Genomic DNA, 14,673 nt, shown 5'->3' with positions numbered 1-14,673 from the left:
AGGCATGACGAAGCGGATATCATCCTCTTTTGGAAGACCAAACAAAGTAGTTTCGCTTTCACAAAGAAACGCACTGCACATTCACGACATGGCAGCGACAACAACAAAACTACAGCGAGAATAAAAGTTACGCCTTCTTTCTTTGCGTGAACATTTGGGCGGCGTTATGCAAATCTACCCACACAGTGATGTAGACATGTGGGGGCATGCTAGAACGAGCCGTTTTAGGTAGGTGTGGCTGACTCTTAACTTTTATAAAGAATATCTCTTTGGATTTGAGACTTTAGTCTTTGCAACTTTACAGATCTTCTTTATGCACCAAGAGCTTGTAACACTCCAAAGAGAAAGGAAAAGTTGAAATCGCACCATATGACCCCTTTAAATAAATGTATTTAATGATCTTGCTGGGAAATAAGAGAGCAGTGAAACCAGATGTCATCATCGCACACCTGATGACGTCACCGAGGCGCACACGCAGGTTGTTGCGCGTCACCCTGTTCATGCGCACACGCTCATTGCCACACGTGTCGTCTGTGAGAATGATGCAGACCGTCTGTCTCCGCTTCCGACCGCGTAACACCACAGTGTCTCCACGAAACAGCTGCAATTCCTCCATTTTAACCTGTAACACTCATGAAGGGATTTATATGCACATGTTTGGGAAACATGTTTGAAACAATTATTTTTTAAATTTAATTTGGTGCAGCTAGTGATATAAATTACAGACTGCAGTTTTATCAGTCAACACTCAACTATTTGCACACACACACACACACACACACACACACACACACACACGCACACAGGTTTGTTTTTGTGAAAAGTGGGGACATCACATAGGCGTAATGGTTTTTCTACTGTACAGACCATATATTCTATTGCCCTAAACCAACCCTACCCCTAAACCTACCCCTCACAGGAAACTTTGTGCTATTTCAGATTTTCAATACACTCCATTCTGTGTGATTTATAAGCGTTTTGAAAAGTGGGGACATGGGGTAATGTCCTGAAAAGTCACCTTCTCCTTGTAATACCTGTCATACCTTTGTCATTATACAAATTTATGTCCTCATTTGTCACAAAAATGCACACACTCACACAGCCAGACACATACACACACACACACACACACACGTTTACTTAGCTATCTAAATGGGGGCATTTTGTAGACTTCTATTGTTTTTATACAGATAGTTATACACCTTTTAACTTAAACCCACCCCTACCCCAAACCCTACCCCTCACAGAAAACTTTCTGCATTTCAAAAAAACTTTGTTTACTTTAATTTTATACAAGTTTTACAAATGAGGATGTCCCCAAATGGAGATTTTTGGCGATTTTGTCAGGTTTTGCTCACTTTTGGGTACAAATTTGTCCCCAAAATATGGTTAAGTAGGTACACACACACACACACACACACACACACACACACACACACACACACACACACACACATATACACACACACAAATAGACAGGTTACCTGTGACAAGCACACAATACTGTTGTCCTCATTGTTGGCTTCATCCACGATGAGTCGATTCGGCCGAATCTTCTGCTTCAGAATAGCAGTGGAGAAATCCTCCGACTTTGGACTGTTCAACACACACACCCACACACACATTATATCAATGCACAATCCAATTTTCCACAACATTAATAATAAACAGTGAAGTGCACGGTTCTTCATAAAAGCCAAGGCAGCTTTTGTTTTCCGGCATCTTTCTTCAGAATATATTTATATACGCTCCAGAGATATTGAAAATCACTGCATATAAATTTTATAATAGCCTGGATAGAAATTGTACACTAAAACAGCATCAAGACTGCATAAAACGTAACTAATAGAAATAATGTTTATTTTTAGCTACACACACACACACACACACACACACACACACACACACACACACACACATTATATTAATGCACAATCCAATTTTCCACAACATTGATAATATACAGTGAAGTACATGCATTGCTTTTTATAAATGCCAAGTCAGCACATGTGTAAAAGCTTACCGCTGTTGTTTTGCTGCCTCCGTTTTCAGAATATATTTATGTACACACCACAGATATTGAAAATCACTGCATATAAATATTATAATAGACTGTATAGGAATATTACACTAAACAGCACAGAATAATAACAATAGAATGCAACAAAAAAAAATCTAATTTATCGAAATAATATTTCTTTTTAGCTGACAATTACCTTCTCTTGAACTGTTCAAGAAATGGACAGAAATAAAAATAGAATAACACAATATTTTTTTTATTAAAAAGTGAATTTAAGGAAACATACATTCCATAAGGACTAACAGATCAATAGTTCATGTACATTCAAATATGAAAATATAAAGCAATTGAGAAAATGATAGCACATTGGGTCATATCAAGGTTTAAAACCCCATTTTATAGTCGTAACTGTGAGTTTTAATGAGGAGAATGAAACAAGAAAGCAGTTCTTGGTCGCACTAATGTGAATACAAACCCACACACATACTCTGCTGTCTGGTCTCCTGTTTCTTCATGTGACACTGGTCTGTTTTTAGAGCAAAGTTATGTCTACTGCTAAGATCAAACTACTCAGACAAACACAAACACATTACTTTGTGAGTTATTAAAAGTATTATGAATCTTATGAAAAAGAGACAAACACTGTAATTGTTACACTCTACAATAAACTACAAATGCAGTGTTTGACAACTAAATAAAGTTGTTTTTTTGTTGTTGTTGTTGTTTTTTGAAGAATCTTACATATTCAATCTAAACAAACAAACACACACACACACACTCAAACCCAAAGCTTAGCAGTTATACTCACTCTGAGGCTCCAGCGGCGGGCATCGCAGGACAGGCTGGTAGAGGTGTTTATCTGAGGAAAAGAGCCTGTTCTGGGACGGAGACGTCTGTAGTCCTCAGTTCACTGCAGTGCTGTACAAAGTGTGACGCTCTTCCTGCACAGGCTCCATGCCTAGAAAATGTTTGTGTGGCAGCCTGCAACACACACTGGATGTCTGAAACCCACCCCCTCACATAGAAATAAGTTTCCATCACAATGACCCAAGTTGCATGCATATGTACACAAACAGTGAGTAACTATGAATCTTTTTCAGAGTTTTCCTTTGTTTTTGAAAGCGTTTGCCCTCTTTCCCACTGAGCTCATTCCAGACATTCCTGTCTTCTTCCAACATACATTCACAAACAGTGTAAAGACTCATAAACGTCCATCGATGCAGTCATCTGGAAAGTTCTTTTTAATGCAAGTAATCAAAAAGCTTTCCGTTTTTCTCATTACAAAACAACAGAAATGGTTAAAGGACATACAGAAACAACTGAGTAAGACTGAAGTTCCTCAAAATGAACTAGAAAGAGCACAAATGAAAAAACACTTGGACATTCAATAACGTACACAATGATTGGACAATGCATTATTCTTTTCGAGTCACTCCCAGCATCTACATTCATCAAGGTGGATGCTGGTCTAAAGTCGTAACTTATGGCTGTATATGTAAACATATACCCTGATGGCATTTACAGTTGTATCCCAGACTAAACGTTTCAGTATCCATGTCTATGGAAGCATATTGGTAGCAAAATTAATTTTGAAATGTAATATGCAAAATGACAATGCAATGTGTAAAATGGCAATGCATTTCTTTTTTTCAATTTACATTTTCCCATACATATGTGCAACGTTTAGTGCAAAATGAAAAGTCTATTACATAATTTACATTTGCCATTTCCTACACTAGTTTTAATATGTAAATGAAAAACATATTTTAACACTTTATTAGATGCAAAATTCAAATTTTGTAAAGTTGTATTACGCAAATTGATTAGATATCTTTAACATGTCCAAGGAAAAACTGTAGCAACATTATAATTTAAATGACATTTTTCCTAAATGCATTTTGCTACAATTATCACGCGGTATCACGATGAAAAAGTGTCCTACCCGTAAAAATGTCATTTAAATGATAATTTTGCTGCAGTTTTTGCTAAACGTTGCACATATGTATGGGAAAATGTAAATTTAAATAAAGAAATGCATTGCCATTTTACACATTGCATTGTCATTTTGCATATTACATTTCAAAATGAATTTTGCTACCCATATGCTTCCATACATGTCACCCTCTGCTGGCAAACCCTTGAACATTTTAATCTCCAACAACACTTGTAGCTTTTTGTCTTACATGAGTTCTTTCTTTTGCTTTGCGATACTTGTTTTCTTGCAATCTAATGATGTACTCATTCCAAAGACTCGCCGAGAACACAGAAAACAGTTTGTTGACATTCTACTTCATCGAGGTTCACCATGAAAGGCATGAACAGAGAAACTGCAGGCATTATCAACATTGCAGTGAGCTCCAGCTTTTTGTTGCAAGTGGTCTTTAGACTGTAAATCAACCAAAGAACATCTGCGTATTTTAGACAGTTGTTAACGTTATAAAAATGAAGATACAATTTTATAAACAAACATACATAGGGATAAATAAATAGAGAGAGTTTGAGGAATTCAAGGTGCTACAATTGTCAGGCAAAACAGGTTACCCTAATCTGAAATCAGGCTGACCTATTGCACTGAGCAATTTAAACTCATTCAGGGTTTCTTCACGATGGAAATGAACCTGCCTTTAGTGGCCGAATCAGTAACAGTCCTATTTACAAGTGTGATGGATCCATCTGTCTGTGCGATCAGTCCAACGACGCAAAATACACTGGAGCTAAAGGACAGGTTAGCAATTCAGTGCGTCCCATTTCCACATCTCTCCTCTCACAAGTCAGTTCTTGTAAATTGTTCCATTATTATTTGATTGTTTTACACAAATCGTTTTCTCAGTTCCCACAATATTCATCTGATGGGCTGATACATATATATTTCACAAAGTGTAAAGTTCAAGAGCCGCATGGCTTTGGGGTTTTCTGTGCATTTGAGGACATTCAGACACATTCTTCAACTGCTGGTGAAGGAATATCGTCATTGCTTCGCAACTTCGACTTCACCTTAAAAAACTGATTGATATTTACAAAAAAAATGCTCAGTTATCAATGGTGATATTCCACACGTGGGGCCACAATGTCATGGCTGGCAAATCCGAGATTAAAGGAGTCAAAGTCTCTTTAAAGGGAGATCCTCTGTGAGATGCGCCCAAGAGATCTGCACAAACGTACAGTTTTTTTTTCCTGACATAACATTGCAAGATGCAAGAACACTGGAAGGAACATTAGAAGTTAATTTCAGAATGTCAGGAAGAAAGCATTCCGTCCATCACTGAGGGAAGACAAGGGTTTCAGTGTCATTGCAAAAGAGCATGTCAAGAGCAAATATCCAGTCAGAATTTACTTCTTTCAAACTGCAACCAGTTTTTTTTTTTAACAAAACGTTTCGTGTGCAGTGGAAACCATCCAGCCTTTGTTTGGTTTCAGTCACAAACTTGAAACCAGTGAGGTCACAAAGAAAAAATGGCATTCTCTCTCTGTTCCCTCTACTGGACTGAATAAGTACTGCAGGAAAAATCCACTTGATGAAATGAATTCAGGGTCAAAGGTCACAATCCAAACAGTGGTCTCCATCAGATCAGCATTAACTGCACAGTCTTTCCAAAAAAAGAAACTCTCTTCAGTCTTCTTTGTTCTAAACTCACTCCATGCTTCTGCTTAGTTCAGTTCATTTTACTCTTTTTTTTTTTTTTCAGGCCGCATTTCTTTCCAGTAGCTGTGAGATCACTGATTGAAAGGGTGATACTGATTGAGGGAGTCCTGAACAGTCACACTGAATGTTTTCAGGAATATGCGCTTTCTGGGACGAGTAAATATTGTAGGTATATGTACAGGTGTACATTGTCATGTACAATAGCTAATATATATAAGTGTGTGTGTGTGTGTGTGTGTATCAGCAGAAAGCTTCGTCATCTTGGAAATGGGTCTGCTGCAGAACCTTCACGTGTCTTTCATAGATCTTTAGGGCGGGACCAAGTCTGATTGACAGGCCTGTCAGCACATCATTCCTTTGCATCAGAAGGAGGGACTTCCCGTCGATCTCCTGTCAGGAACAAAGATTCAGTTATACCGTCTCTCTATAGCATAGCTTCTGTCTTAAAGGGATAGTTCACCCAAAAATGAAAATTCTGTCATTAATTCCTCACCCTCATGTCGTTCCAAACCCGTAAGACCTCCGTTCATCTTCAGAACACAAATTATTTTTGATGCATTCTGAGAGCTCTCTGACCCTCCCATAGACAGCAATGTAATTACCACGATCAAGGTCCAGAAACGTAACGAAGAGATCGGTAAAATAATCCATGTGACATCAGGGGTTCAACCGTAATTTTTCGAAGCTACGAAAATACTTTTTATATTCAAATAAACGTAGAAAACGTATCTGTGTGACGCAGCTGATACAGAACAGCATACGCTGTTTACGTTCAGCGGATATTCTCCAAAATGGCACCAGGGTGACGTGGAGGAGAAGAATTGTTGAATAAAGTCGTTATTTTGGTTTTATTTGAATATAAAAAGTAGTTTCGTAGCTTCGTAAAATTACGGTTGAACCCTTGATGTCACATGGATTATTTTACCGATCTCCTTGCTACGTTTCTGGACCTTGATCGTGGTAATTACATTGCTGTCGATGGGAGGGTCAGAGAGCTCTCAGAATTCATCAAAAATATCTTAATTTGTGTTCTGAAGATGAACGGAGGTCTTACGGGTTTAGAACGACATGAGGGTGAGTAATTAATGACAGAATTTAAATTTTTGGGTGAACTAACCCTTTAAGTCCAGTGAAGTAGCGTATGAACTCTTCAAGGATCATGCAGTTCGGTTCAGCGCACCTGTGTCCTGAAAGCGAGCGCCTGCTCTGGAAATCCAGCCGCGGTGAAGTAGCTGGCCACGTCTGCTACTGTCCAGTCCACCGGGCTCATGCCATCCGTCTCCAACTTCACAAAGCAACCGCTGAGACCACACAGAAAACATCAATTAATATTTATTCATATATATATATAAAATCTAAGGTATGCTGGAGACACTAAGAAAATATAATATCATGACTTGATGACAACCCTCAATCTTCAGTTTTCATTTCTTTCATTATGACTCACTTCTGGTGATTCCTGTTAGAAGGTCAGTAGGTGTTTTACTCCGACTTTAATTCTTTTTTCCCCAACCAAAGCCTTTTCTCTCTGCTCTACCCTCTCTCTCTCTCTATCTCAGTCTGCTGTGTTGTTTGTGTGTTACTCACATTGCTTCATTCATCCCTCGCTCTTCAGCCGCTCCTGGTGAGGCAGAGGGGGTCAGCAGACATGACGACACTCCCACTTCCAGCTTACAGCCTGAACCTGATAGACAACACACAGCTATATAAAACACAAATACACACACACACACATATAAAAAAACACAACTACAATACAATAACACAGAATGACACAACTATATAAAGTACTATATAAACAAATGTATGAATCTGAATCACAATTGTATTAAAATAGAACAGTACAACAACAACTCAACACTAACAACTATATACTGTATATGTGTGTATATATATATATATATAACACAGAATGATAACACAGCACTACCTTTCAACATTTTTGGGTCGGTTGGGACTTTTTTAAAGTCTCTTAATAAAAAAACTAAAATTCTTTAAAATGTAATTTATTTCTGTGATGCGCAGCTGTATTTTCAGCATCATTCCTCCAGTCTTCAGTGTCACATGATCTTCAGAAATCAGTATAATATGCTGATTTGCTGCTCAAGAAACACTTCTGATTATTATCAATGCTGAAAACAGTTGTGCTGCCCAATATTTTTTGTGAAAAAGTGATACTTTTTTTCAGAATTCTTTGATGAACAGAAAGTTCAAAAGAACAGCATTTATTTATGCTGAATAAAATATTGATTTCTTTCAAACAAATCTTACTGAACGGTAGAGCATAAAAAGCAAATGTACATCAAATAAAACATAAATATGTATATATAAAACAAATACATACAAAATAACTACATGAAAGACAGAATAACAACAGAATAGTAACACACAGCAATATAAATGAACACACAAACATGCAGAGCAACAGACACAGAGTTAAAACATTAACTGGCACATAGATACATACTGTACATTAACACATACACAAGAGACAGATATGAACACACTTATTCAGAAAGTAACCAACATTTGTTCTAAGAACTTACAGTTTCTTATAGGTACTGAAGCCTTTACAGTCTCTGACATCACAGTCACCTGATCCTAAAGGAGAAAGAGCGAGAAATATAAAAAGAGATGCTCTCGGTAAGACTAGGATGCGGGGAAATGACAGACAGCAGAATGAAAGATTTCAAATGGGAAGCATATAATCTCTGATACCAATGGCAGCAAATATAGATTTATAAAATGCACATTCAACTGGGATAGGAGAAAGACCTCAGATATTAACACCTTAAGGTTTTAAGTAAACTTTGCACTGCCTGTCATTACCTCAGTGCTGGGATGTAGCTGATCAGGCGCATCTGCATTTTTCTCAGCACCAGCATCCTCAGGCTCGACTGACGTTGTCTGCTCTGAAAGTGTGTGTGTGTGTGTGTGCGTGTGTGTGTGTGTGTGTGTGGGTGTGAGAGAGAGAGAAAGAGGTATTAATACTATAATTTCTTAAGATTTCAAGCACAGACAGTTGTGGCACATCTGCAGGGAGTCCATGTCTGTATTCACACACATTCCTTCAGCACAAATCCAGCATCACACACTCGAGCACTCAATTCCAGCACTTGGAATAGCAGTTTTGTTACATACATTTAAGAACTCTATTTTAATCATGGCACAATAAGCTGTGGGACATTTTTTTTTCCCTTGGCTACCTCATAAAGCAAACAAACATATTCCATAAAAAAGCAAAAACAGAACTTGAGACCTCTAGTCCCGCTTGATGCTGCACCTGTGGATACCCTGCGCTCGCATCCACCTACTCCCTTCAGATACCTTCCACATGAACACCTTTGCTTCAGCTAGAAACAATTCAGATTCTTCAGCTGTAATGCCATCTGGGTAAAGTCATATTCTAAACACCTTGGCTTTGTTCAGAAAATCTGATTTTTACTAATACATTTAAGAACTCTATTTTAATCATGGCACAATAAGCTGTGGGACATTTTTTTTCCCTTGGCTACCTCATAAAGCAAACAAACATATTCCATAAAAAAGCAAAAACAGAACTTGAGACCTCTAGTCCCGCTTGATGCTGCACCTGTGGATACCCTGCGCTCGCATCCACCTACTCCCTTCAGATACCTTCCACATGAGCACCTTTGCTTCAGCTAGAAACAATTCAGATTCTTCAGCTGTAATGCCATCTGGGTAAAGTCATATTCTAAACACCTTGGCTTTGTTCAGAAAATCAGATTTTTACTAACTGTTTGGAATTCAGACTGAAACTCTTGGCATCATGTTGACTTTCAAGTGATTACAGATGTAGACCCAGCAGATATTGACTGTCCAAACAAACGGATCTGTTATCATCACGTGCAAAATGACAGACAAACATGAAAAACAAATCTGCTTTATGTGCAATGTGAGCAAACCCTTAGATCCGTGCACCTTCTGGACAAAGTCTTCATAATGATTCTTTCATCCTCCATAGCTTTGACTTGCTCACAGGTACGGCTGCCAATTTTAGAGTTCTACTCCATAATCCAGAAGGACATCCTCCTCTGGATAAAGCATTGCCTGAATTTACTAAAAGCCGGTCCATTTTAGAATTGATAAAAATATTATCTTTAATAAGGGCTGTATTAGGTCAACACTTTATTCTGAGCAGGGCTGCGAGTCAATAAATTCCACTTCCTGTCCCTCAGATTTAACTTCCTGTGAGGTGTGGCCAATTTGATTCAAATTCGAACTCAAGAATTGAAAGGGAGCCAATCCTTAAACACTGAATGAGTGATTATTAGCCGTAGTGTAGAGAGCGTATGAAAGCATAGATTTGTGTGTAACATTAAAAATCATCGCGGTCATGAATTCTTGTACTGTTCTTCAAGTTTCATTAAATGATGATCGTTTTTAATTGAGATGATGGCGAACACCTTTGCTTCAGCTAGAAACAATTCAGATTCTTCAGCTGTAATGCCATCTGGGTAAAGTCATATTCTAAACACCTTGGCTTTGTTCAGAAAATCTGATTTTTACTAACTGTTTGGAATTCAGACTGAAACTCTTGGCATCATGTTGACTTTCAAGTGATTACAGATGTAGACCCAGCAGATATTGACTGTCCAAACAAACGGATCTGTTATCATCACGTGCAAAATGACAGACAAACATGAAAAACTAATCTGCTTTATGTGCAATGTGAGCAAACCCTTAGATCCGTGCACCTTCTGGACAAAGTCTTCATAATGATTCTTTCATCCTCCATAGCTTTGACTTGCTCACAGGTACGGCTGCCAATTTTAGAGTTCTACTCCATAATCCAGAAGGACGTCCTCCTCTGGATAAAGCATTGCCTGAATTTACTAAAAGCCGGTCCATTTTAGAATTGATAAAAATATTATCTTTAATAAGGGCTGTATTAGGTCAACACTTTATTCTGAGCAGGGCTGCGAGTCAATAAATTCCACTTCCTGTCCCTCAGATTTAACTTCCTGTGAGGTGTGGCCAATTTGATTCAAATTCGAACTCAAGAATTGAAAGGGAGCCAATCCTTAAACACTGAATGAGTGATTATTAGCCGTAGTGTAGAGAGCGTATGAAAGCATAGATTTGTGTGTAACATTAAAAATCATCGCGGTCATGAATTCTTGTACTGTTCTTCAAGTTTCATTAAATGATGATCGTTTTTAATTGAGATGATGGCGATATTTCAGAATTTTATTTCATTCTATTCTTGCATTGCTTAAAACTAACTAGTGTTTCTGAAAAACCATCCAAACTGTTCTGGAACGTTTTTAGTAACTAATAAATTTAATTTGCTCCATGAAAAGAATCTCCTGATGTACTGAACTCACTGTATATATATATACTGTATATATATAATTTTAAGAAGTATTTTGGTCTTGTTTTCCAGAACAAAAATCTAAACATAAAACAATCCTCAAAACAGTAATGTATATTAAGATATTTGTTTTCAGAGAATATTTTACACAAGTTTATTTATACTTTGCAATTTTAATGCTTAAAACAAGAAACCGACTAATTGTCCATGTGACTAAAAATGTAATTTAATATCTATTCTCCATCTTATTCTAAGCAGTTTATCTTAAGTTAAGCATGCTTAGATGTTTAAAAAAACAGATACAAATACTGAAGGAAATGTTTCTATCATGAAACAGAGACAGGGCAAGTACCTTCACTTCCTCCCACATCTACTTCCTGCTGTAAGGAGCTCTGGTTTGAGGTCTCCAGCGCTGAAGATGACTGGGACTTCCCCTCAGACCTCAGGGAGTCGGTCTCCACCTCCGTGGCAGGTGAGGCCGGGTCAGTGCAAGCTTTGACACCTGCGGGACCTCCATCAGTGACGGTCTGGGGAGAATCCTCCGCTGGGCCCGCTATGTTTTCCTCCGGGCCACACTCCTCACTCTCCACCTCCATCCTTTCCTCCTCCTTCACCTCCTCCTGACAAGCAGGAATAGAGACACTTTATTTGAGAGATCTCTGACTCTGACGGTGACTGTACCTTACATCACATTAGCTGCAAATGTACAGGAAAGAAATAGAGAGAGAGAAACGACTGACTCGACGCCCCCTCGACGGGAAAAGGCCAAATAGCGGGGTTTTTTTGTGCGCGACCTCCATCGTCTGCAGGACTGCGACTAAACGAATTAGCAGTTTTTCCTTTGAACAACCACATCAGAAACCCCCCAAACATCCGCTACAGATTCTCATGCTAGTGGTTTTGATTAGATAACAACGACTTGACCATGCACTAACTCAGTGGGGCTCATAATCAATTTGGTCTGTAAGTGAGCGGGACAGTGCTTGAGAAATCTGATATGAAAAGAGGGAACGAAACACGACGACGGATGAGCCGCACTTTAATGGCTCGCCATGCAGCGAATTTCCGCCATCGCGACTGCTTGTACCTCGTATGACTGAAGTATTGCAGAGCGACGGCTCGCCCGAGAAAACAGACGCGAGCCTCGGGTCCCCCCCTCCCTTCCTTTTACATTTTCCGTGCGCGTCTAACTTAACAGACACCGCCTAGTGAAAAATATCCAGCACAACTTATAACGCATCCTAATAACGATGTCGCGCAGCTCACGCAGACATCAGTGTTTCAGCAGCAGTCTGATTCTCGACCAGCGCGCTTTTGTGTGATGAGTGTCTATTAGAGCGACGGAACAAGAGAAGCGACGGTGTCTCGCTCGCTCGCTCGCACGCACGCATGAAGCAGGCAGGCGGGCGCTGCCGAGCGCGAGTGCGCACCTTTTGTGCTGAGACGCTGAAGTGAAACAGGGCACGCAGACAGTTGCGTGTCGAGCGGAAAACACAACTGAGGTGTCGGTTCCCTCACCGTTTGCACACAACACGACCTCAACAAGCACAAAACCCGCGTTTGCCTCAGACACGCACTCAGTTTGGTTGTTCTGGCGCACACTTGCGCATGAGAAAAGAGCGGAAATCAGACGGTGCGCGGATGCGCTTTCCTTTCTTTCGCTTTTCTCAAAGCACGATCATTTATTTATACGAAGACGGCGTGCAATGCTGCGCGCTGCGCAGGACGTGTTGGAAATATTAAGTTACCTTTTTCGCGAGATGTCTGTCCTGCAGTGCGCTCTTCAGGAGCCGCGCGGACGGCTTGGCCGCCCCCATCCCCCTCGCGGGAAGGGTGATGTGGCCCAGGCGGGTCCTGCGGAGACGACCCCTCTCGATCTCGCGCTCCAGCACCACTTTAACGCGGTTGCGGGTCAGCTTCTCCCCGGGCATCCCTCGCTGCGTGCTGAGGAAGCCGAGGATCTCTTTCGGTCCCGGCGGCGCGTGGCTCCGTGTTGCGGCGGAGCCCCGGTGTCTCTCGGACAGACTTCGGACCGCGGCAACCAGTCTATCGCCCAGATCAGCGCAGTTCTCGTCCGGAGACTCCGAGCAGCGCGCCCCGGCGCCCTTTGCCCCCACCTTGAGTTTGGGTTTGGGCGACGCGGGGAGCTTGTTTCTCGGAGGCGGACTGCTGACGCTCGAGCAAGTTTTCTCTTCTTTCTCATCATCCTCATCCTCATCTCTGCCCTCGTGGCCAGCGGCGAGCGGCTTGTCTCCTTCGGGTCCGCTCGCGCTTGAAGCATCGCGGTGGGCAGAGGACCCGCTTGCCCCCGCCTCGGCGACTGATCTCTTGTCTCTCGATGCACTTGCTTTCACGCTCCCGGCGGAGTGGCCCGTTGCGCCACAACTAATAAAACTGTTTCCGCTAGGCAGGGGTAGCATCTTGTCTTCCTTTTCGAGAGTGGAGGGCGAGGTTTGAGGCAGGGGGCCAGGACACGGACTCACCCCGGGGTCCTCGGGCTCCTTATCCTCGCACTCTTCTTGGTCCGTGAGGCTGAGCGCGCTGTCGCCGTTGTTACTGAAACTGTGTTTGTCGTGTTCACCGAGCGACTCGCCGCTGCCGGTGGTTTGCTCCGTTTTCTTTCTGCATTTCCTTTGCACTTTAGCAGCGTTCCTGTACGAAATGGACCCTTTGTAGCTAACTTTCAGCACAGTTTGCTCTTGGATCAGTTTTTCTAGTTCAGCCCTGGTTTTGTCCGGGTCTGACCCGTGTCTTCTTCGGACCATTCGGCAGATTCTTTCCAGGTCCGGTCGGGCTTTTCTCGAGCGCAGGGAGTCGATGGTTTCCAGGATCCATTCTCGGTATTTCGGCTCCGACATGTTTCAGCACTGGTTCCGTTGGCTTCGGCCGAGCGCCTCTCTCTCGTCTCCGAAGTGATCCGCTCCGAGCCCGGCTGGGAATGAAGCGGAAGCCTCGCTCTACGCCTGCGTTCACCCACTATGTGCGCTTAAGGTGGACTACTTTCCGAAGAGAACCATCCGCTGCGCTCTGCGCTTATTTATTAAGGTGGTATTGCGGAGTTCCACGTTTTGCGCTTTTGTTCACGCTCGCGCCGCAGTCCATCACATCTAATGCAGCAGATTTTCCATAGGCGTTCTCCATATTAATCTAAATAACATTTCGAAACGCATCTGTGTTTAATGGTTAGGTGACAGAATGGTCGATGAGTCTAGTCTTATTTAATAAGTCCTCACAAATAAATTGAAACAAAAAGAAAAAAATAATACTAGTTACATTGGCAAGAATAGTAAAGATCAAAAAGGTTTAATCAAAGTGCCTAAATGTGTCAGCTATAAAACTGGCCTAAAATTTGCAGTGCATTAATTACAAGCACAAAAAATGGAAGCCATGGCATATATAGGAACAAAGTGACATGATTCGAAGAATTATTTTCCATTGTATTTCCAAAATTCATACAGGTATACAGTTGGAGAAAGCCTATTAACTTCCACCAACATCATCAGCTACCAGGCATCAAACAGGAGTTATTTAATGATAAATAACTCTGCACTGTCGTGTAACGGTTAAGAAATACAAAGCTATCTTACACCACCACAATGCAAACACTCTCATGGCACACTTAACTTGTTTTGGAGGTTCCAGGTGTGAAATAGTCCTCCCCTCTGTCTTCATTAA

The 14,673-nt window shown here is 41.0% G+C and overlaps 2 protein-coding genes across 3 annotated transcripts in view; both read right to left on the bottom strand.

The window, feature by feature from the left end:
• LOC107594236 (transitional endoplasmic reticulum ATPase) overlaps nt 1–14,673 on the bottom strand; it is a 35,959-nt gene that overhangs the window by 8,272 nt on the left and 13,014 nt on the right. The window contains exons 1-4 of one of the 2 annotated variants that reach the window (XM_016284198.1): nt 4,283–4,293; nt 2,829–2,913; nt 1,485–1,596; nt 450–622 (exon numbers count right to left, since the gene is read on the bottom strand). In XM_016284198.1, coding sequence (XP_016139684.1) covers nt 450–622; nt 1,485–1,596; nt 2,829–2,851 — 308 coding nt within the window. In that variant the 5' untranslated portion in view covers nt 2,852–2,913; nt 4,283–4,293. Of the gene's footprint in view, nt 1–449; nt 623–1,484; nt 1,597–2,828; nt 2,914–4,282; nt 4,294–14,673 lie in introns of those variants that run through there. The other variant, XM_016284197.1, reaches the window with a different exon arrangement.
• Nucleotides 4,301–13,920, bottom strand: samd1b (sterile alpha motif domain containing 1b). The gene is made up of 7 exons (XM_016284199.1): nt 12,747–13,920; nt 11,351–11,618; nt 8,493–8,575; nt 8,210–8,264; nt 7,251–7,347; nt 6,844–6,964; nt 4,301–6,053 (listed from the first exon to the last, which is right to left on the bottom strand). Exons 1-7 carry the CDS (start codon nt 13,854–13,856, stop codon nt 5,904–5,906), a joined length of 1,884 nt encoding a protein of 627 aa, XP_016139685.1. The 5' UTR covers nt 13,857–13,920; the 3' UTR covers nt 4,301–5,903.

This window comes from Sinocyclocheilus grahami, unplaced genomic scaffold (assembly GCF_001515645.1).
Source record: "Sinocyclocheilus grahami isolate Dianchi unplaced genomic scaffold, SAMN03320097.WGS_v1.1 scaffold181.1, whole genome shotgun sequence".
NCBI lineage: Eukaryota > Metazoa > Chordata > Actinopteri > Cypriniformes > Cyprinidae > Sinocyclocheilus > Sinocyclocheilus grahami.
The sequence above is the reverse complement of the archived record's forward strand: the minus strand, read 5'-3'. Positions and strand labels throughout refer to the sequence as shown.